The sequence below is a fragment of the Xenopus laevis genome, chromosome 1L, assembly GCF_017654675.1.
Source record: "Xenopus laevis strain J_2021 chromosome 1L, Xenopus_laevis_v10.1, whole genome shotgun sequence".
Taxonomy (NCBI): domain Eukaryota; kingdom Metazoa; phylum Chordata; class Amphibia; order Anura; family Pipidae; genus Xenopus; species Xenopus laevis.
In genome coordinates, this window is record NC_054371.1 from 75,477,539 (window position 1) to 75,495,173 (window position 17,635).

A 17,635-nucleotide genomic window follows, 5' to 3' on the forward strand; every position below is an offset into this window, starting at 1 on the left:
GGTATTTAGTATATTAAATGAGCTAAGATCTGTGGTTTCCGAACCACATTAATTAATCCTCCATAATTCTATGCTGCCTGGTATGGTACTGATTGGATTGTCTTCTATAAGGAGGTCAGTAGAAACCTAGACATTAGGGTTTCATCTGAAGTCATCTACATAGATTTTGCTGAATCATTCGTTATAGTACCAGACACCAGATTACGAACTAAAATAAAGCATATTGATAAATTGCAAAAAGTGGTGGTAGATGGATGGCTAGTTAAACCATTAATGATAGTAGTTGAAGAGTACTCCAAGGTTCTGTCCTTGAGCCTTTGTTCATATATACAAATACTCATAACTCAAAAATGTTCCAGTAGTATGTTCCACTTTGCAGAGCCATACCACTCTGAATTAACTGTGTTTCTATTTTTCATTATCATCTCTATTCTGTAAACGAGTAGAGTACTCAATATGTGGCCGAAAAAAAAGATTATTCAACATAAAAATTGCTGAACCCTAAAAATACAAACACAGAAAAGTTTTTTGTAGTAACATGAAGGGGCAAATTTATCAAGGGTTGAATAGTAAATTTGAGTGTAAAAATTCAAACATTAAAATTGTAATCCCACTATTCGAATGTAAATTCAATATATCACACCTCGAGCAAGGAAACAGTCCTAATTTGAATATTTGCCACCTAAAACCTGTAAAGTTCATGTACAAGTCAACGGTAGAGGTCCGTAGAGCCCTTTGAGCCTTCCTATATTTATTTATTTTTTTAAGAAAAACTTGATTCGTACGAATCAAATACGAATACTGGAACCATTCGATCAATATATGCCATTAAATTTTTTTCTTAAATAACCTCCCAGTCGAATTGTGAGCATATTCAAATTAAAAAAAAATCTGAATTTGAAATTCAACTTTTGATAAATGGGTCTCCCCAAGTAAAATGAAAGTTGCTTTAAATTAATGAACCCAATAATTTCTCCAAAGCATGCTATTAAGTAAAAAATATATATTTTATTCACATCAGTAGTTAAAAAACATGTATAGTATTCCCTCTAACGCCTAATTTGATTCTAATAGTTAAATCAATGAAGGCATTGTAAAATATTGGCATGTTACACAAAGTAATATCGAAGAGTACATTTTTAAATGATGTAATTGTGTTTTGTGATTTCCATATTCATTGTCACATTGTTTTGGAAGAAATAATTTACAGTAAAACCATTGTAATCTTATAATATATACTGTAATACAGAAAGCTGTCACTTCTGGCACAAAACAGTAAGTCATATGTAATAAGCATCCGAGTTTTTAAAACTTTATGGGGCAGATTTATCAAGGGTCAAATAGAAATTTGAATTACATTTTTTGAGTTTCAAAATTCACACATTTGAATTTTAATCCCCCTATTTGAATGTCAATTTGAATGTGAGATTTATCAAACCTTGGAAAAAGCCCTAATTTGAATTTTCGCCACCTAAAACCTGCCGAGTTCATGTACAAGTCAATGGCAGAGGTCTGTTGTGCCATTTGGAGATGTTAAAAGCCTTCCTAACATTCATGTTTTTTTTTCAGGAGAAAAATTTGATGCATACGAATTGAATGCAAATTAAATACGATTGAAATTTTCAGGTTGGAACTATTCAATTGAATATTAGCCATTAAAAAATTTTCTTAAATAACCTCCCTAGGCCATTTGCGATTATATACGTATTTGAAAAAATATACATGAATTCGACCTTTGATAAATGTCCCTCGGGGCAAATGTAGTATTTCCAGAAATATTTAGTAATTGCAGTTTTTCTTAACATAAAATGTATTTGTGAACAATAACATTTTTAAATATTACTAAAACATTTAAGTGAAAAACCCACAAAAAGAATCAAAAATAGAGAACTATTTTAACAAAATATTTGGAATTGTTGTTGTTTTGATACCAGCCCATGAATTCAAACAATGAAAAATAGCGCATTACACTTACAAATAAGTACAAATGTCCTCCTTTAAAAGGGCACATTTTGCTTAAATATATATTAATGTTATATTTGCTGCAGTTATGCAGGCGAATACATGGAAACCTGATAGTAACTGTTTTTGTTTAAGAACCATGTCACAAAATGTCTGCAAAGAATGTCCCAAAGTTAGGAGGTTCGACTACATTACAATATAACTCAAGACCCTTCTAAAAACAAATTCAGAATATTTATCCATTTAAAAAAAAATCATATAGTCTTAGCAGACTTTATATTCAAAGCCTATACCATGGCTAGGAATTTAGTAGTTAACAGCAAGAACAGCTTGAGCCTCAGTCAAGGACATCCTCAAATGATTCACAAAAACCTGTGCTTAGCACAATGCCTTATGTTTGATATTGTGGGTGCTACAGTTGATAAAGGGACACTAACCACTTTCTAAATATTGTTATGGGATGGGGGTACCTAAATGTTATTAATTAGCCAACTGGTAGGCAAGGGGTAAGAATCATACAAAAGAGAGGATGTTATTAATGTATTCCTTGGGAAATTGTTTTCGAACAGATTATATAATAAATCTGATAAAAAATATGACATTAAGGGGGTTATTTATCAAGCTTCAAATATCCAAACTTCGAATAATTCGTAGTTTTCGGAGCAAAAAAAAAAAACCTATACATTTTTTGAGATTTATTATAGTCCAATGGTCTAAAAACTCTGAATCTGAAACCCCGGCATCTCAAAGCTCTCGACGTCCTGTATAAGTCAATGGGGAAGGTCCCAGTGCCTGCGCTAATGTCCGTACCGATATCAGATGAAAACTCAAAAAGTTTGATATTAGAAATACTGAGATAAATTCGGACCTTGATAAATAACCCCCATTAATTGGTGATTATATTTGTCTCCCTGCCTTTTCTGCTTCACTATTGTTTCAAAGGAATTCACCAGTTGCTAAATAATTGACCCTAGTATTGGCATAAAAGAGGATGAAGGCAGTTGAAATTAATATAATCTAAAATAGGTGAACGCTACATCCCAAATATAAGGGGAGGTGTTGAAGACCAGCTTACCCACGATAACCTCTGCTGATCCACATTGGCCGCAAAAAAAACCAAAACTCAAGCAAACTCCAAAATGGCATCAGATCACATCATAGCCTGTAATCCAAAGAGTGCACAAACTAAAGAAGAGCAGGGAGACAGAAAGGCTTTCTGCATTTTGTGAATACACAAAGTCACATCCTCAGAAGGAAGGAAGGTTAAGAACACCTTTAAGTTCACAATGGTACAGATTATGTACTGAATATTAATATCTGAGAAGTAATGAGTATATCATATTTCAAAGAGCTTACTTGAGTGTTACGTGTACTAGCAGCTATGTATGTATTTGTACAATACAGAAAGACGGAGAGACTAATGTATTGTTATTCAATTTTCCATTGTTTAAACTGGCTCTGGTGGCATCCAAGTACAACTGTCCCAAATGAGCCTGAATACTTCAGTAATAACTGCACTAGTAATAACTGCATCCAGTCACTGTGAGCTTTCATATGGAATCAGTAATCCTGCCCAAGTCCAGTCACTATAAATCTATTTCTTTTTTTTTTTAAACAGGTTTGAAGTAGATAGGGCTTTGTATATGGTTTTTAGCAGCTTACTAATAATGTGTCTTTCTAAACCTTTTATTAAGCTCTTCATCCTGATGAGAGTTTAAAAACAATTGCAAAAGTATTTAATTCCCTGATTAAAGCAATTGAGGACATTTTGTACAAGGGTTTATGATGAACCAAGATATAGTCCTTCAAGCAACATACAGCCTATGGTCTATACTTTGCTCTCTTAGTACTTGAAGAAACAGGCTCTATCTGCAGAAGAGTTTATTTAGTATACACCAGAGCATCTCTTGTTAAAATAAGGATCCTCCACAGTCTTGGCTTAGTGCCCATGCCAGCTGCACTCATTTTAAGGCTATAAACACAAAGGCAGATGACCTTAATGGTGAGAGGAAAACATTTTTTTTTTTAAAATATACATATATAAAGTTAGCTTTTTTGTGTATGTATTCATTTCCGTGCTAGGTTAGAGATGTGGCCAAACATAGCTTTATCTCAAGACCACCTACAGGATCTGATCTACACAACAGCATCTGTTCTCTGCCTGCTGGGATTCTGCTGCCATTAACTTCCAAGTTATTTCTTTGTGTTGCCTTTGTTCTTTGTTAAGTGATGACAGATTGAGTGTCAAGCAGGTCTTCCCTTTTCACTAACAGGTCAAAAAAATGTGCTGGTCAGACACAGCACGGGTCATGAATGGAAGAGTTAAGCCCTATCAATAGCATCCCTGGCCATTGTCGGTGTATAACATTCTTTACCCATTTTGAAACAGAGTGTTGATTTAACACATCTTGTTATTTTGTTAAAACTATTAACTTTTTAACACACACACACACACAAAACACATCCTTATGATAGAAAACAAAAGGAATGAGTGTGTGTTTTTGTATTTATTATGTATAAAGTGTTTCATTTTAACTGCATCAAGAAACAGGAATGGCATTGCTCTCACTCAAGTTATTGTGTTGGGGTCTTCTGGCTTTGGTGCATCTTTGGCTCCAAAGAGTGACGGTGTAAAAAAAAAAAAATACAGTGTAAAAAAAAATACGTTCTGTAAGTATACACAATACAATTACACGGCATAAATTACCTTTCTGCAGTATTTATCAATCCAAATTTTAGTGGCCATTTGCTGCATGTCTTACTAGATCCCATTAGAGCGTGAGGAATTCTGGAAATGCAGTACCGACCCTGTTGCAGCATCGAGAAACTAAAAGGTTACAATATTTTGATTTTTACTCTTGATGTGAATAACTGCATTACATTCATTTACAGGTATGGGACCTGTTATCCAGAATGCTCGAGACCAGAAGCTTTCCAGATAATGGATAATTTGTATCTTTATACCTTAAGCCTACTAGAAAATCAATTAAAGATAAAATAAATCAAATAAGCTGGGTTTTGCCTCCAATAAAGATTAATTATATCTTAGTTTGGATCAAGTACAAGGTACTGTTCTATTATTACAGAGAAAAAGGAATTATTTTTTTAAATTTGTATTATTTTCGTAATTCGTAGCTTTCTGGATAACTGGTTTCCGTATAACAGGTGCTATACCTGTATTAGTATGCTACAAAAAATATATACAAAAATAAGCCATGCTACTTAAATGTGAATATTTCAAAATCATTTGGGAAGATAAACCACATTGCTGTTTATGCTTCTAGGGCCCCCAGCAGTAGCCCAGTCTGTTGTGTCCCTATTAATAAGATCTAAATAAATACTGATACCTTTATTAAAGAAACTTTGGATGACAGCAATGCAATGCCTACCTCATTTTGCATAGTGTTTCCGCAAAATTTTGTTTTCAGGGCAAAAACCCACCAGCTGCAAACATTAATAATGTTATAATAATTATATTCCTTTTTAAAACAGATAAAAGGAGTGAAACAGACATAGCTCATCAAGTGTATCTTTCAAAACATTGCATTTTCCATAGAAGATTTCGATGTAATGTTGACAAATGGATTAAGTACAAACTCTAATGGTCAAATAAAACTGTCTCATCAATCACACCCCATTTTATTACATTACAGAATACTGGGAGCTTCAGCTGCTGTAAGACACTGACAGCAGATGGCTGTAAAATGAATGAGGTGCTGAAAACAGAGATTCCATGGAGGTGATAAAAAGTTCACGTCACTTGTTAAAAAGGAAACAATATTAAAACGTATAAATATTTACTGCAGCATCTTCACATACGAGTGCACCACACTGTAAATTGCAATTTTTGAATGCATATAGCAATGCTTTTTTCATCTGAAAAGCAGAATTTTCTCCAGAATTTCAGCATAATTTAAGGTAATCACCAAGTTGCATCACTGCAATCTGAAGTTTGGTGCAGCACCCATTTTTGGTAAATCAAGGTAAGGTGCACCCAATTTCTACTGTATTTGTGACTAAATGGTGTCACTGTCACTAAAACCGGTGGCTAATTCATTTGGTGAAGGTGAGTTGGCGCCACCTGCAAAGGGAACACTGGAATTACTGCCATGTCCAGACCAGCACATTATCAGACAATAGGTCCTTTCTGAGTGAGGCCCAAGCTAAAGGAGCCCTTACTGTATGTCAATGTATGTCTAAGGCAGGTATTAAATACAGGGTTTCCAATTAAATACACAGCTGGCATAAGAGTACAAAGGGCAGCTGCTCTATACTTAAGCACCTTGTGTATTGGGTGAATTCAAGTTTGCATTAGCAAGCATAACACTCGACCAGGTAAATGATAAATTAGTTCCAGCATGTAACAAAAATAACTTTCTATAGGCAATAAAGGACAGCAAGGCATACTGTTACCATCAAAATAGGAGATTGGGAGAGTATTTGTGTGGAGCACCCCACAAGCATAAATGGTTTCTAATACAGTAATTCTGGCACTTCTATGATAACATGTACTACTTTCTAAAGGAATCAAACCTTAGACCCCACTAATTACCTCTATTTATTTGTACACCTACAAACATTTTGAAGTGAATTTCAGTATCTTTTTTTTTTTCAACTGACATTTAAAACGAGGGTCTAACAAAAATAAACACAAAAGGCAACAATATTTTTCCTTTTTTATACACATATTTTACCCTACGTTAAGATGTTTATCTACTGTGTGGCTAAACAGCCTACAGTTCCCTGAAAGTAATCCTGTTTCATGTGAATAGCTGGGGCCATTCTCATTTTTCTGGTAGGTGTATCCGCTCCCTTGCTGATTTCTTGCTTGCTGCATATAACTAATGGGTGGTTAATTTTCTATGCTACTTTTTTAACATTGTATAAATTGCGCCATGTGTTGTATGGCATTATCTATGTAAAATGTTTTTTGAACAATAGTAAAAAAATTTTTTTCAAACCACCCTTATGTTCAATTGTTCTTGTTTTGAGTGTGCAAACATGTAGATTTAGTATTGACATTGGTTACCTTTGGTAGGGGTAACATTTGTTTTTGCACCTCTTGCCAATTTTTGAAAGTTTTGGTGTGCCCTCCATCCATTATTAACTGAATAGCTGGGTTTGAAAAGATTTACTGATCATTTGTGCAAGAAAGTATTTCGGTCCCAGGAAGAAAATGTGCTATATTATAGATTCTACTTTACTAAAAATATTTTATTAAGTAAAGTTCTTTGTAAATGTCTACGTAGCTTGACTTTGTACACGTTTTGACTGGATAGTTTAGGAAAAACAAAAAGATATATTAAATTCTACATATAGGGGGTTATTTTACAAAAATCAGAAAATATTGGAATATTTTCTGAAAACTACCCCAACCAAATCCACACAGGTTTTTTTCCCCTTATTGATCAATACATTTTTCTGAAAATTTCCCGTTTTTTACGGCCAAAAATCACAAAATCTTTGGATTATTGCACAAACCCAGCGCAGATCTGGATATCTTCGGGACTTCTCCCATTGACTTCTACATGAACTCGGCAGGTCTGAGTTGAAGTACTTTTTTATTTGGACTATTAACACCATCGGGATTTAATAAATTCTGAATTTCCGAGTTTTTTCCCCACTAAATATTTGGATGTTATAGTATAAAAAGTTCATTTTTTTTTTTTAGAAAATTTCTGGCATTCAGACTTTAATAAATAACCGCCATAATGTTTCAGTGCTGAATATTGGGTCATAGAGAAGTCCATCATAAACGCAAGAGGAAAACGCAACAACTGCTTTTTATGTGTTTATTGTCAACACTAAAATGTTTTAGAAAATTGAAGAGAGCTGGTTGATGAATGGATAGTTACAAGAATACAATACAATTACATTTAAATGTGAGAAACAATTGAAGTGAAACATCACATTTTGACACCTGAAAGTTATCAGTTTTCATGAGAACAATGTTAAGGTACATCAGGCTTGTCCAAAGTTTGTTTCACTAATTTGGTTCTAAAACCACTAGGAACCCAAGTTTCAGTTATTACCATTGGTACAAGAAAAATGTAGAGGACAAGAAACTCTGCATTACTGACTTTGCACTGCAGAATATATGGACCCAGGATAGTTACCATCATTTTATAATGGTAATATTTAATAGGTTTCTAAAATTGCTTGGGATGCAATTCCTAATAAACCAATCATTGTTCTGCCCCTGATTAATATAGTAAATAGCTATCAGATGTATGACTTACAATATGTAAGCGTTCAAGGCATTATGATGGAACAGGCAGGCTAAAATGTGCTTTGTTGTTAATATAACATTTACAGATATCATAGAACTATATGAAGTTTTGTTTTTAGATGTGGCTGAACTCACAGCATCCCTACCCCACAATAAGGTTTTGGGTTTCAAGCTACTGTTTCACATGAGATGTTGGGATACGATCAACATCAGTTTTTCCAACATCAACTACATTTTATCCCTATAGTTATTGTGTATGGCACTGTGATATATATATATTGATGCTACATAAATAATAACGTTACAGTCAGATAATTCCTATTCTTCAAACCTGGTATTTCAGAAGTGGGCAGGATTAAGCTTCACACATAAGTACTGGCCATTGAGAATTAGCTATCTGTTTCACCATGAACGTTTTCCATGTGTACTTTGAGGTAGTCATTTCTTGTAAACTTCTTGTGACAGAGCTGGCATTCTGCCATTGGACGATTAGGGTTGTGAGTCAGCTTGTGTCGGATTAACATTTTTTTAAGACTAAACGACAGATCACAAACCTAGCAAAAAAAAAAAGAAAGAAAAGGAACATGGTAAATATACTATTATTTCCATTGGGTTCTAAAATGAAAACATATGGACAGACTTTTAACAAGAATGACAAGTAAAGAGAAAAGTAGGCTCATGGGATAGAGTCATTAATTAATTTCTAAACCTGTGCTCAACACTGGATTTTTTTAAATATATTATAACAATATTTTGTAGATGCTCAAACCTGCCTTAACTAAAAACTACAAAAATATATATAGTTAATGCCACCATGCTTTGTGCTACTTTGTTTTCACTGTTCAAGAGAAGATACAATCTGAGTTTATTGAACCTGGCTATTTTGTTAAACCGCTTTGTTCCCTATTTCCTTTGTCAGTTGTCCAATCACAACGCAGAGGTAAATATTATATAACAGGCACATTTACAATACCCCCATCAGAATTGCAAGAGCACGAAGGGTGCATTTGGGAATTTTCTGTTCTTTTCTTAAAAAAACTGGTTACACATAAAAGTTGTTAATGAAAACAATACAACATGCAGTTTTCAGAAGCAGACTCACAATGTGTTTTTATCCCGATATTCCAGTGTAATTGCATCCATGTGAAGAAGCGTGCCTGACGCATCTAAACAAATTCAAATGTGTGTCCACAAATAAGTTACAGCTAACATTTCCACAGTGGAGTCTGCATTACTTCTGGCACATCTCATTGAAACAGCATTAGTATGCAATTATTTTGGAGCAGGTGTTGTACCACATGATGTAACCTGCCGTGGAAACCCTGACATTGTTGCCATGTTTAGGCCTTGGCACATAAAGCATTGGATTTGCTGTTCTCAGCCTGCTTAGTGTGATGCTGTGATTGTTAATACAGTTAAAGGGAGATACAGAAGGGAGCGGATCTGCTTCTCTCAGGCTGCAGAAAAAATGCAGTCTGAGAGTTCCTAAGCTTCTATTTGTACACAATTCAGCAGAAGAGGTAAGATAAACGCAATGGTGCTTATCACAACTACAAAGAAGTGGAAGGAGTGTGATTGGAGGCAAGTTCCTTTACTGAACGGCGTCATTAAGTACAACATTTCAGTTCATTGTAGCGCAACTGCACTTGCAGCTCTATTGTTCCAGCATGGCAAAGGAATTGTTAAATATGTTATGTTAACATAAGAACCCTTCTTTTATATAATATTTTAACCTATAATACAAAGAAAATAAAGTTATACGTACATCACATTGGAATGGTTTTTCTCCTGTGTGGGTCCTCATGTGTTCATCTAGACCTCTTTTTTGGCTGAAAGCCTTGTTGCACTCAGAACACTGGTATGGCTTTTCCTGCAATGATAAAGTGTATAATAATTACTGTACGTTGAAATAAACTGGAGGAAACCAAAGCATCAGAAGAAACTAACACAGACAAGGGTGTGTATGATAATGGAGAGCCAGGCCCATCCTCTATCTATGAATTTGTGAATGGTTTGTTCCTCCCTTCTAGATTACAAAGGCATTTGTTCTGCATGGTTTCAGAATCTGACGCTCCATTATTTGACAGCCTTCTTTACTATAACACTGCTAAGAAAGAATAAGACCAACCATCCTCAACTGAATAACTCACTCTCACACTCCTCACATATGTGGTATTTGAACTGTTCTGCTTGTCCTTTTTTCAAATTTCAATTTTTGTCAATTCTATCTACATCCATATTAAACTACTCTAGATGCCCTACAACAAGTTATGCAGCAGCAAAGATATGCAAATATTTTGCGTGCTTAACCCAATATTCCATGACAGCAGCATTGTATCAAGAAACACATATACAAAATACATCAGAGCTTTGCTTTTTAGGGTTGCATAGTCTTGAATTCTTTATCACAATATAAAGTTAATTGAATTGCAGCAGCCTCGGTGCTGTCAATAATATGTCTATTTTTTTTCAAGATGATAGATTTAAATATTTCCATCTAAAATGTTTACAAAATGACAATATTTAAAGCTTTACAACATACAGTTGAACTCAACAGTTGCAAATATAAATCATCAAAACTATATATGTTTTTTTTGTTTTATTTAAAACCAACATTAAGCAAAAAATGTTACTTTTTCCAGCACTTTTTTTGCATTGTCTAGAATACATCCCTGGATTTACAGTGGATCTCAGTATAAATAAAAATAAACTTAAAAACATCTGCAATGCATTTATCTGTAGCATGTACAATCTCCTTTACTGCAGGTACTGACTCCTGAAAGCTTTATCTACAAGCTACACATGTCTAAAAAGACATGCTTTCTATATTTTTCTTAATATAGTAACCTAATATACTAACTTTTCAGAGGCGATAAAAAATATCTGTGTTTCCGCACACTGCAAGCTAATGCTTTCAAGAATATTTCTGAACTAATTTCAACACAGGGGGTAAAGTGTACACAGATGGCAGGAAGAAAAATATATGCACATATTATCTCTTAACACATGTGGTGTTGCTGTAGTAGCATCAGCATGAAACCGTGCATTTAATACTGTACATCCTTTCTTCCCAGTATGGGTAAAATCAAACAACTGCAGCGACAAGCATGTTAGAAATGAAAACAGAATTAAAATCCCGCAGAGTCTTCAAATCTTCTTGTTTTTGCCCCATCTCTTTATGCTGTCAGTTAACAAATTATGTATAAATAAAATATACTATTGTAATGGTTGGCTTCTGCAGACCAGGCAAAGCCTTCAAATACACTGCCAATCACTTTGTAATGGCCTCATGTTTCAGTATTGGGCCAAGTCGTTCTAATAAAGAAAGTGTGTGGGCTTCATTTGCAACCCAGTTTAAACTCAAGTCAGTATAAAGTTATTTAGGAAGTTTTGTAATTTGTAATAAAACTCCAAACCCCATCCATAAAATATTTATGTAAGAAAACATATCCTTTTGTCATACACAAAGTTGTATCCCTGCTTTCTATTAAGCCTTCACAGTAGGTGCAACATCCCCTGCTGGTGCTCAGAGCTAAATCACTGAGATCATAGCTGCCAAAAGTCAATGGGTGTCACATTTCATGACTGTGTGTCAAAGATACCAAAATGAAAGCATCAGAGCCTGCTAAATTTTATTTTTTTTATAAAACTTCTGACTCACTGAAAAAAAATTAAACTATTCCTATCTCCCCTACAGAATATATAATTATGCAGCTGTGGAAATAAGATGTTTTTTCTTGGATGCATATGGGAACACAAACAATTTCAATTTAAAGTATATAACCCAGCATCTGATCTTACCACAATCAACAACAAAGCAACCCACATCTGAATTTCAGCTGAAGATATTTGATCACTGTTTACATGTTAATCAGCTCAGAGTCTCTGGTACAATGGTAACCCATCTTATTTAGCCAACATTGTAAATAGTTCTGATCACTTATGAATACCACAATACAGGTATGGGATCTATTATCTGAAATGCTAGGGAGCTGGGGTTTTCTGGGTTTTTTTCATGCTTTGGATCACATTACCTTAAAGAGATACTGACACCAGAAAATAAACTTTTTTAAGATCTATCATTATCTTTGAATGTTATTTATAATTTTGCCATAAAAGTCTCTGCCTGATGCTTTTTCATTACCTTTCTTGCCCCCTTTTTTTCCCTATGAGGGGGCTGCGATATCTGTGCAGCAGTAGTCAGCATTAGAAGCTCTAACTGACAAGTTGAGAAGGGACAGTCAGGTTGCCAAAACAGTCAGGTTTTGAAACTTTTAAGTAACAGTAGCAGAGCTCTCAGTGAAAAACGATCAACAAGACCTATAGGTAACTTTTCATGTAGATTAATATTTCGAAGTAAAATTTTTACTGTTGCTATCACTTTAAGGGGCCCATTTACGAACAATGGGATATTGATTTTTTTTCATGAATCTCTAAAAATGTGTAGTTTTCTTGTTTGTTTTTTTGAGATTTATGAAGTGTAAAAACCACAAAAACCTCTAATACAAAACTTTGCCAGCTAAAAGTTGTTGCGTTTCTATAGAAGTCAATGGGCGCTGCACTGATCCTATTGGACTGCTGTATATCAATTCAGACTTTTAGAGGTTTTCATTGTTTTTTTGCTAGGAATTGTCCGAAAAACTCATATTATTAGCGGTTTTCTAAGTATTCATATTTTTAAGCACAGAGTTCAGTGTAATTTTCCATTCATACTTTTTTATTCAGATTTTTTAATAAATCTCATGACATTCGTATGTTTTAGAGTTTGTGAGTTTAGTTGTGGTTGTGATTTCAAAAAACACTAAAACCATGACAACGAGACTGTTGATAAATAGACCCAAAAGTCTTCTAAAACATTTAAACATGAACTAAATCCAATTGGATTGTTTTGCCACCTATATTGATTCATGCAGCTTAGTTACCATCAAGTACAAGCACTGTTTTATTATTATTATTACAGAGGAAAAGGAAATCATTTTTAAATATGAAAATTAACAGCGGCCTATGTGTAACAATTAAGGGTAATATCGTACAAGTACATTTGAGTGACAGTTTTGTTTGGAGCAACACAAAACATTTCTTATTAATGTCAATCAATGGTTCTCTGATGGGTATAGTGAAGTTTTTGATTACTGCCCAAAAGGATCTTTGTCAATGTCACTGCAAGAATTATAAAAATGGATTCAAAGGAGAAATAACTGAATCAGTATCCCTTGTAAAATTGCGTTATAGATAGTAGCAGTAGAATGTTATACACATTGCATAGACCACGCTTCCATATAGAAACTAATAAACCCATAAGTTAGATCCCGGCAACCGAGCCTTCCACCTTTGTGATCAAACAGTACAAGATCAATCAATATTAGGTAGTGAGTGTTCAGTCCAAATTCTACTTAAATTAATTCACCATCTTAATTCTGAATTAGTCGTTTGAGTGCTAGCTCCAGGTTTCACTTGAAACAGCCAACTTCATAAAAGGGCAACATTATAAACTGGGAGGAGGGAGTGTTAACGTCAACTGCATCTCATGGATTAAAATGCTATACATATTGTTGCAGGTATCAGCAGTACATGACCAACAAAAAACAATACTGTAAACATAATTTTAAAATTTTAAAGTCCAGAAAATGACCATAATTTATTTTATACAACAAAAACTAAAACACAACCATAAATGTGTGTACAAATTTTGGTTTTGAAACAATTTACAGTATCTTCTGCAGAGAGGTGATAAAAGAAACTAAAAGGCCCTTTAGTTCACTTAAATTTAAACTACAAATACATGAAAAAAAACAAATGGGTTAGTGTCTTTCATGGATACTTAGCCAAAGAGCCCAATAACATTTCAGATGCATATAGTACAACACAGAGTGCCATGCAAGTTTAACATCAATCAAAGCACAATACAATCTGTAAAACAACAAGGAAGCATTCAGGAAGGAACATGACAATTCCTTAATATGACGTGGGAGAATGATAACATGCATGTCATTCAACCCTCCCGAAAATGATGCACATGCAAATGACTCATGTCAAAGATTTACTGACCCATAATATTTAGGAAGTCAAGCAATCCTACACCTTTGTTCTTATATCACTTTACATGCCCAAAATTTGTAAGATGCAGTCAAAAGGAAGGTTGGGTGACAAGAATAATAATAAAAACGGTATTAAGTGGTAAATATATCTTAAAATAACATGCATTAACATTCAGTGGCCTATTTACTAACATGCCAACTTCTATTTTTTTCAAGAATCTAATTTTTAGCTAAAAATCTTATTTATTCCTCTAAAACTAAGAATTCGAGATTTATCAAGAGGTTTTCCCAACTTTTTTTTCACTAGTAATTCTAAAAACAAATTGAATTTTTAGAGTTTTTATAGGTTTTGTATTTTGATTTCGGGTCATTCAGCATTTTTTTTTTTCATTCTTACTTTTTATATTGATATCTTTCAATACATTACATGCCATTAGTGGTTTTACAGAAAATGTGTTTTTTTTTGTGATTTCAAAAGCCATTAAAACCACTAAAACGAGAATGTTGATAAATGGGCTTCTAAATGTATTGTGCAGGACAGCACAATAGATATAGATCCAAGTAAGTTCTATAATGTAAGGATTATTTGAAAAGTTTTAATATATATCAAACAACATTTTTAAAACATTATTCCTTATGTAACAATGATACAGTTGTAAATGATACGTCATCAGCCTTGATTGCAAATACAAAAAAAATCTAAGAAACTACTTGCACAAATACATCCCATATAACATTTAACAACATTTAAGACCCTCACTCTCTGTAGGGAACTGTCTGTAAAAACAATGGTGCCTAGGAAATCCTATATAGGCACATGGAACCAATCTAGGCAGATGCGGATAAAGTCTGAATGTGCACTACTATAATGGAAAAAGAATACAAAAATACAAATGGGTACCAACAATCAGATGTTCAGCGAACTTGCTTTAGCATACTGTACTGTTAGTATTCTATACTATTAATGATTAACCACATCCAAGTACTCTAATTGCCTTGGTCTTCTCTAGGGTGGCCATTCCCACACTTTAGGATCCTCTGATTTAAAAGGGAAATGGAATAGAGCACAAAGTGGCTATGGGAAGCTTGTAGGAAAAAAAGGTTTATGAAATTCTGCTTACATTGTTACTGTTAAGCCAAATATATAAATCTCTGGATTCTTTTAATGTTAAAAATCGAAAACATTACTGATGTAATGGTCAAACTTAAATGGGTGGATTTCAAACCCATATGGTTTAATTGTCAATAACTCAGAAGCAACATACTGTATAAGAGATGATCAAGAAAACGCCAATTACATGACCCTAAGGGGCAAATTCATCAAGGGTCGAATATCGAGGGTTAATTAACCCTCGATATTCGACTGGGAATGAAAATCCTTCAACTTTGAATATCGGAGTCAAAGGATTTTGCGCAAATATTGCGATCGAACGATCAAAGGAATAATCGTTCGATCGAAAGATTAAATCCTTCGAAACGAACGATTCGAAGGATTTTAATCCAACGATCGAAGGATTATCCTTTGACCAAAAAAAGTTAGGCAAGCCTATGGGGACCTTCCCCATAGGCTAACATTGGGTTTGGTAGCTTTTAGGTGGCGAACTAGGGGGTCAAAGTTTTTTCTTAAAGAGACAGTACTTTGACTATCGAATGGTCGAACGATTTTTAGTTCGAATCATTCGATTCAAAGTCGTAGTCGAAGGTCGAAGTAGCCCATTCGATGGTCGAAGTAGCCAAAAAAATACTTTGAAATTCGAAGTTTTTTTTCTTCTATTCCTTCACTCGAAGTTAATGAATTGGCCCCTAAATGTTGCATTATCATATTGGAATTTTAAAATGAACATAGGTAGGGGGTTTACTACTTCATAAAGGACACTGTGCTCTAAGGCTAAAATTCAAAATATGAATTTTGATTAAAAAAATAAAAAAAAGTACTACTACCCAAGCAAAAGTTAAAACAAACTTCCTCTTATAGCTGACAAAAATTATATAAACGTCTATAAGCATTACTAATTGTTCTAATCTATGTGTATAAAAATGAAGTCTGCAGACCAAATGAAACAATGACAAAGATAGTGTGAGGTGTCCTAGGTACATAAACATTTCCTTCATTTGTGAAGGTCAAGCAATGGCAACTTCGTGCTGAGCGAATTCCAAAAAAGGTCATGGCAGTGCATATCCCTTTCATGAAATCACAGACAAAATATCTAAAAAAATAAAAGCCTTTTAATGTTACCACCATGGACTGGGACTGGGAACTATGTAATACCTATAGTGAAATAATTAGCAATATTCTACTTTGTTTTATAATACTGGTCTTCACGCAACACTTTGAGAGCTAAGCCACCAAATGTGAAGCAGGATCCCTTCTGTATGTACTCTAGGCAACTGCTAGATCTATATCAAGCCCTGAAATCCCATATCAGCAGTATTTAGCGAAAACAAATTTATTTTGAAGGAAAAGCATAAGGATAAAATTGACACATTGAGATATAATGTGGACACCATATTTAAATGCATAGCTATGATAATATAAAGCATGCTATCATTGAGATTTGGAAATTAGGAAAGTATGCATTTCTAACAAAACAAAAGAGAAATATTATTTTCTTGAAGATAGTGGGTGCAATTTATGAAACTGAATTCAATTTCTTGTGCAATATGTTGTTAATCTAACCATCTATAATTGGACCATCTGCCCAGAGATAAAAAGGCTTATTTATGAAGGGCAAAAAGAGCCGTATTAATTGTGCAATTTGTTGCCATTCATTAAACTTGCTTGTGTCTAAATAGGCTTCTTCATTTGTGTGTTCAGATGAATACTGAGAATCCCTGTACATGAGGCCTGTAAACTTTTTTTTGTCAGTCATTATGTTGATCCTAGAAAAAATGCTCAATTCTTGTAATTAATTATCAATGATATCATTGATATCTCTAATCAGATCTATGCTTGAAACACACAGAGGGAGGTGAGTCTGGCCAGTTATGGCCAGTAATACACAACAAGGGAGAGCATCAGTGACAATCCAAATCCCCTTCGAGATCAAAAGTATGCACTCTAAACCAGTCTTCTGTTGATGTTGATTATATATAAATATATATATCTATTTATATATCTATATATATATATATATATCTATATATATATCTATATATATCTATATATATATATCTATATATATATCTATATCTATATCTATATATATATATATGTGATCACTGCTAACATTGGCGATCAAACAAATTGCAGTGGATCACTAGCCAACTGAAAGTACCTAGGGTGACCTTGAACCCCATAGAGAATATTCACCAATAATCATGCAAGGTGACTTGCGTGCTCTTCCGATTGGTGTCTTAGAATATGATCCAGAGTTTGATGAACAAGACAAGCAAGGTCTACATCCCT

The 17,635-nt window shown here is 34.0% G+C and overlaps 1 protein-coding gene across 2 annotated transcripts in view; it reads right to left on the reverse strand.

The window, feature by feature from the left end:
• Positions 1–7,743: 7,743 nt before the first annotated feature.
• Positions 7,744–17,635, reverse strand: part of prdm5.L (PR domain 5 L homeolog) — a 75,321-nt gene continuing 65,429 nt past the window's right edge. For both annotated transcript variants that reach the window (XM_018251698.2, XM_018251694.2), the window contains 2 exons: positions 9,957–10,061; positions 7,744–8,745 (listed from right to left, as the gene is read on the reverse strand). In XM_018251698.2, the coding sequence (XP_018107187.1) occupies positions 8,581–8,745; positions 9,957–10,061 (270 nt within the window). In that variant the 3' untranslated portion in view covers positions 7,744–8,580. The remainder of the gene's footprint in view (positions 8,746–9,956; positions 10,062–17,635) is intronic.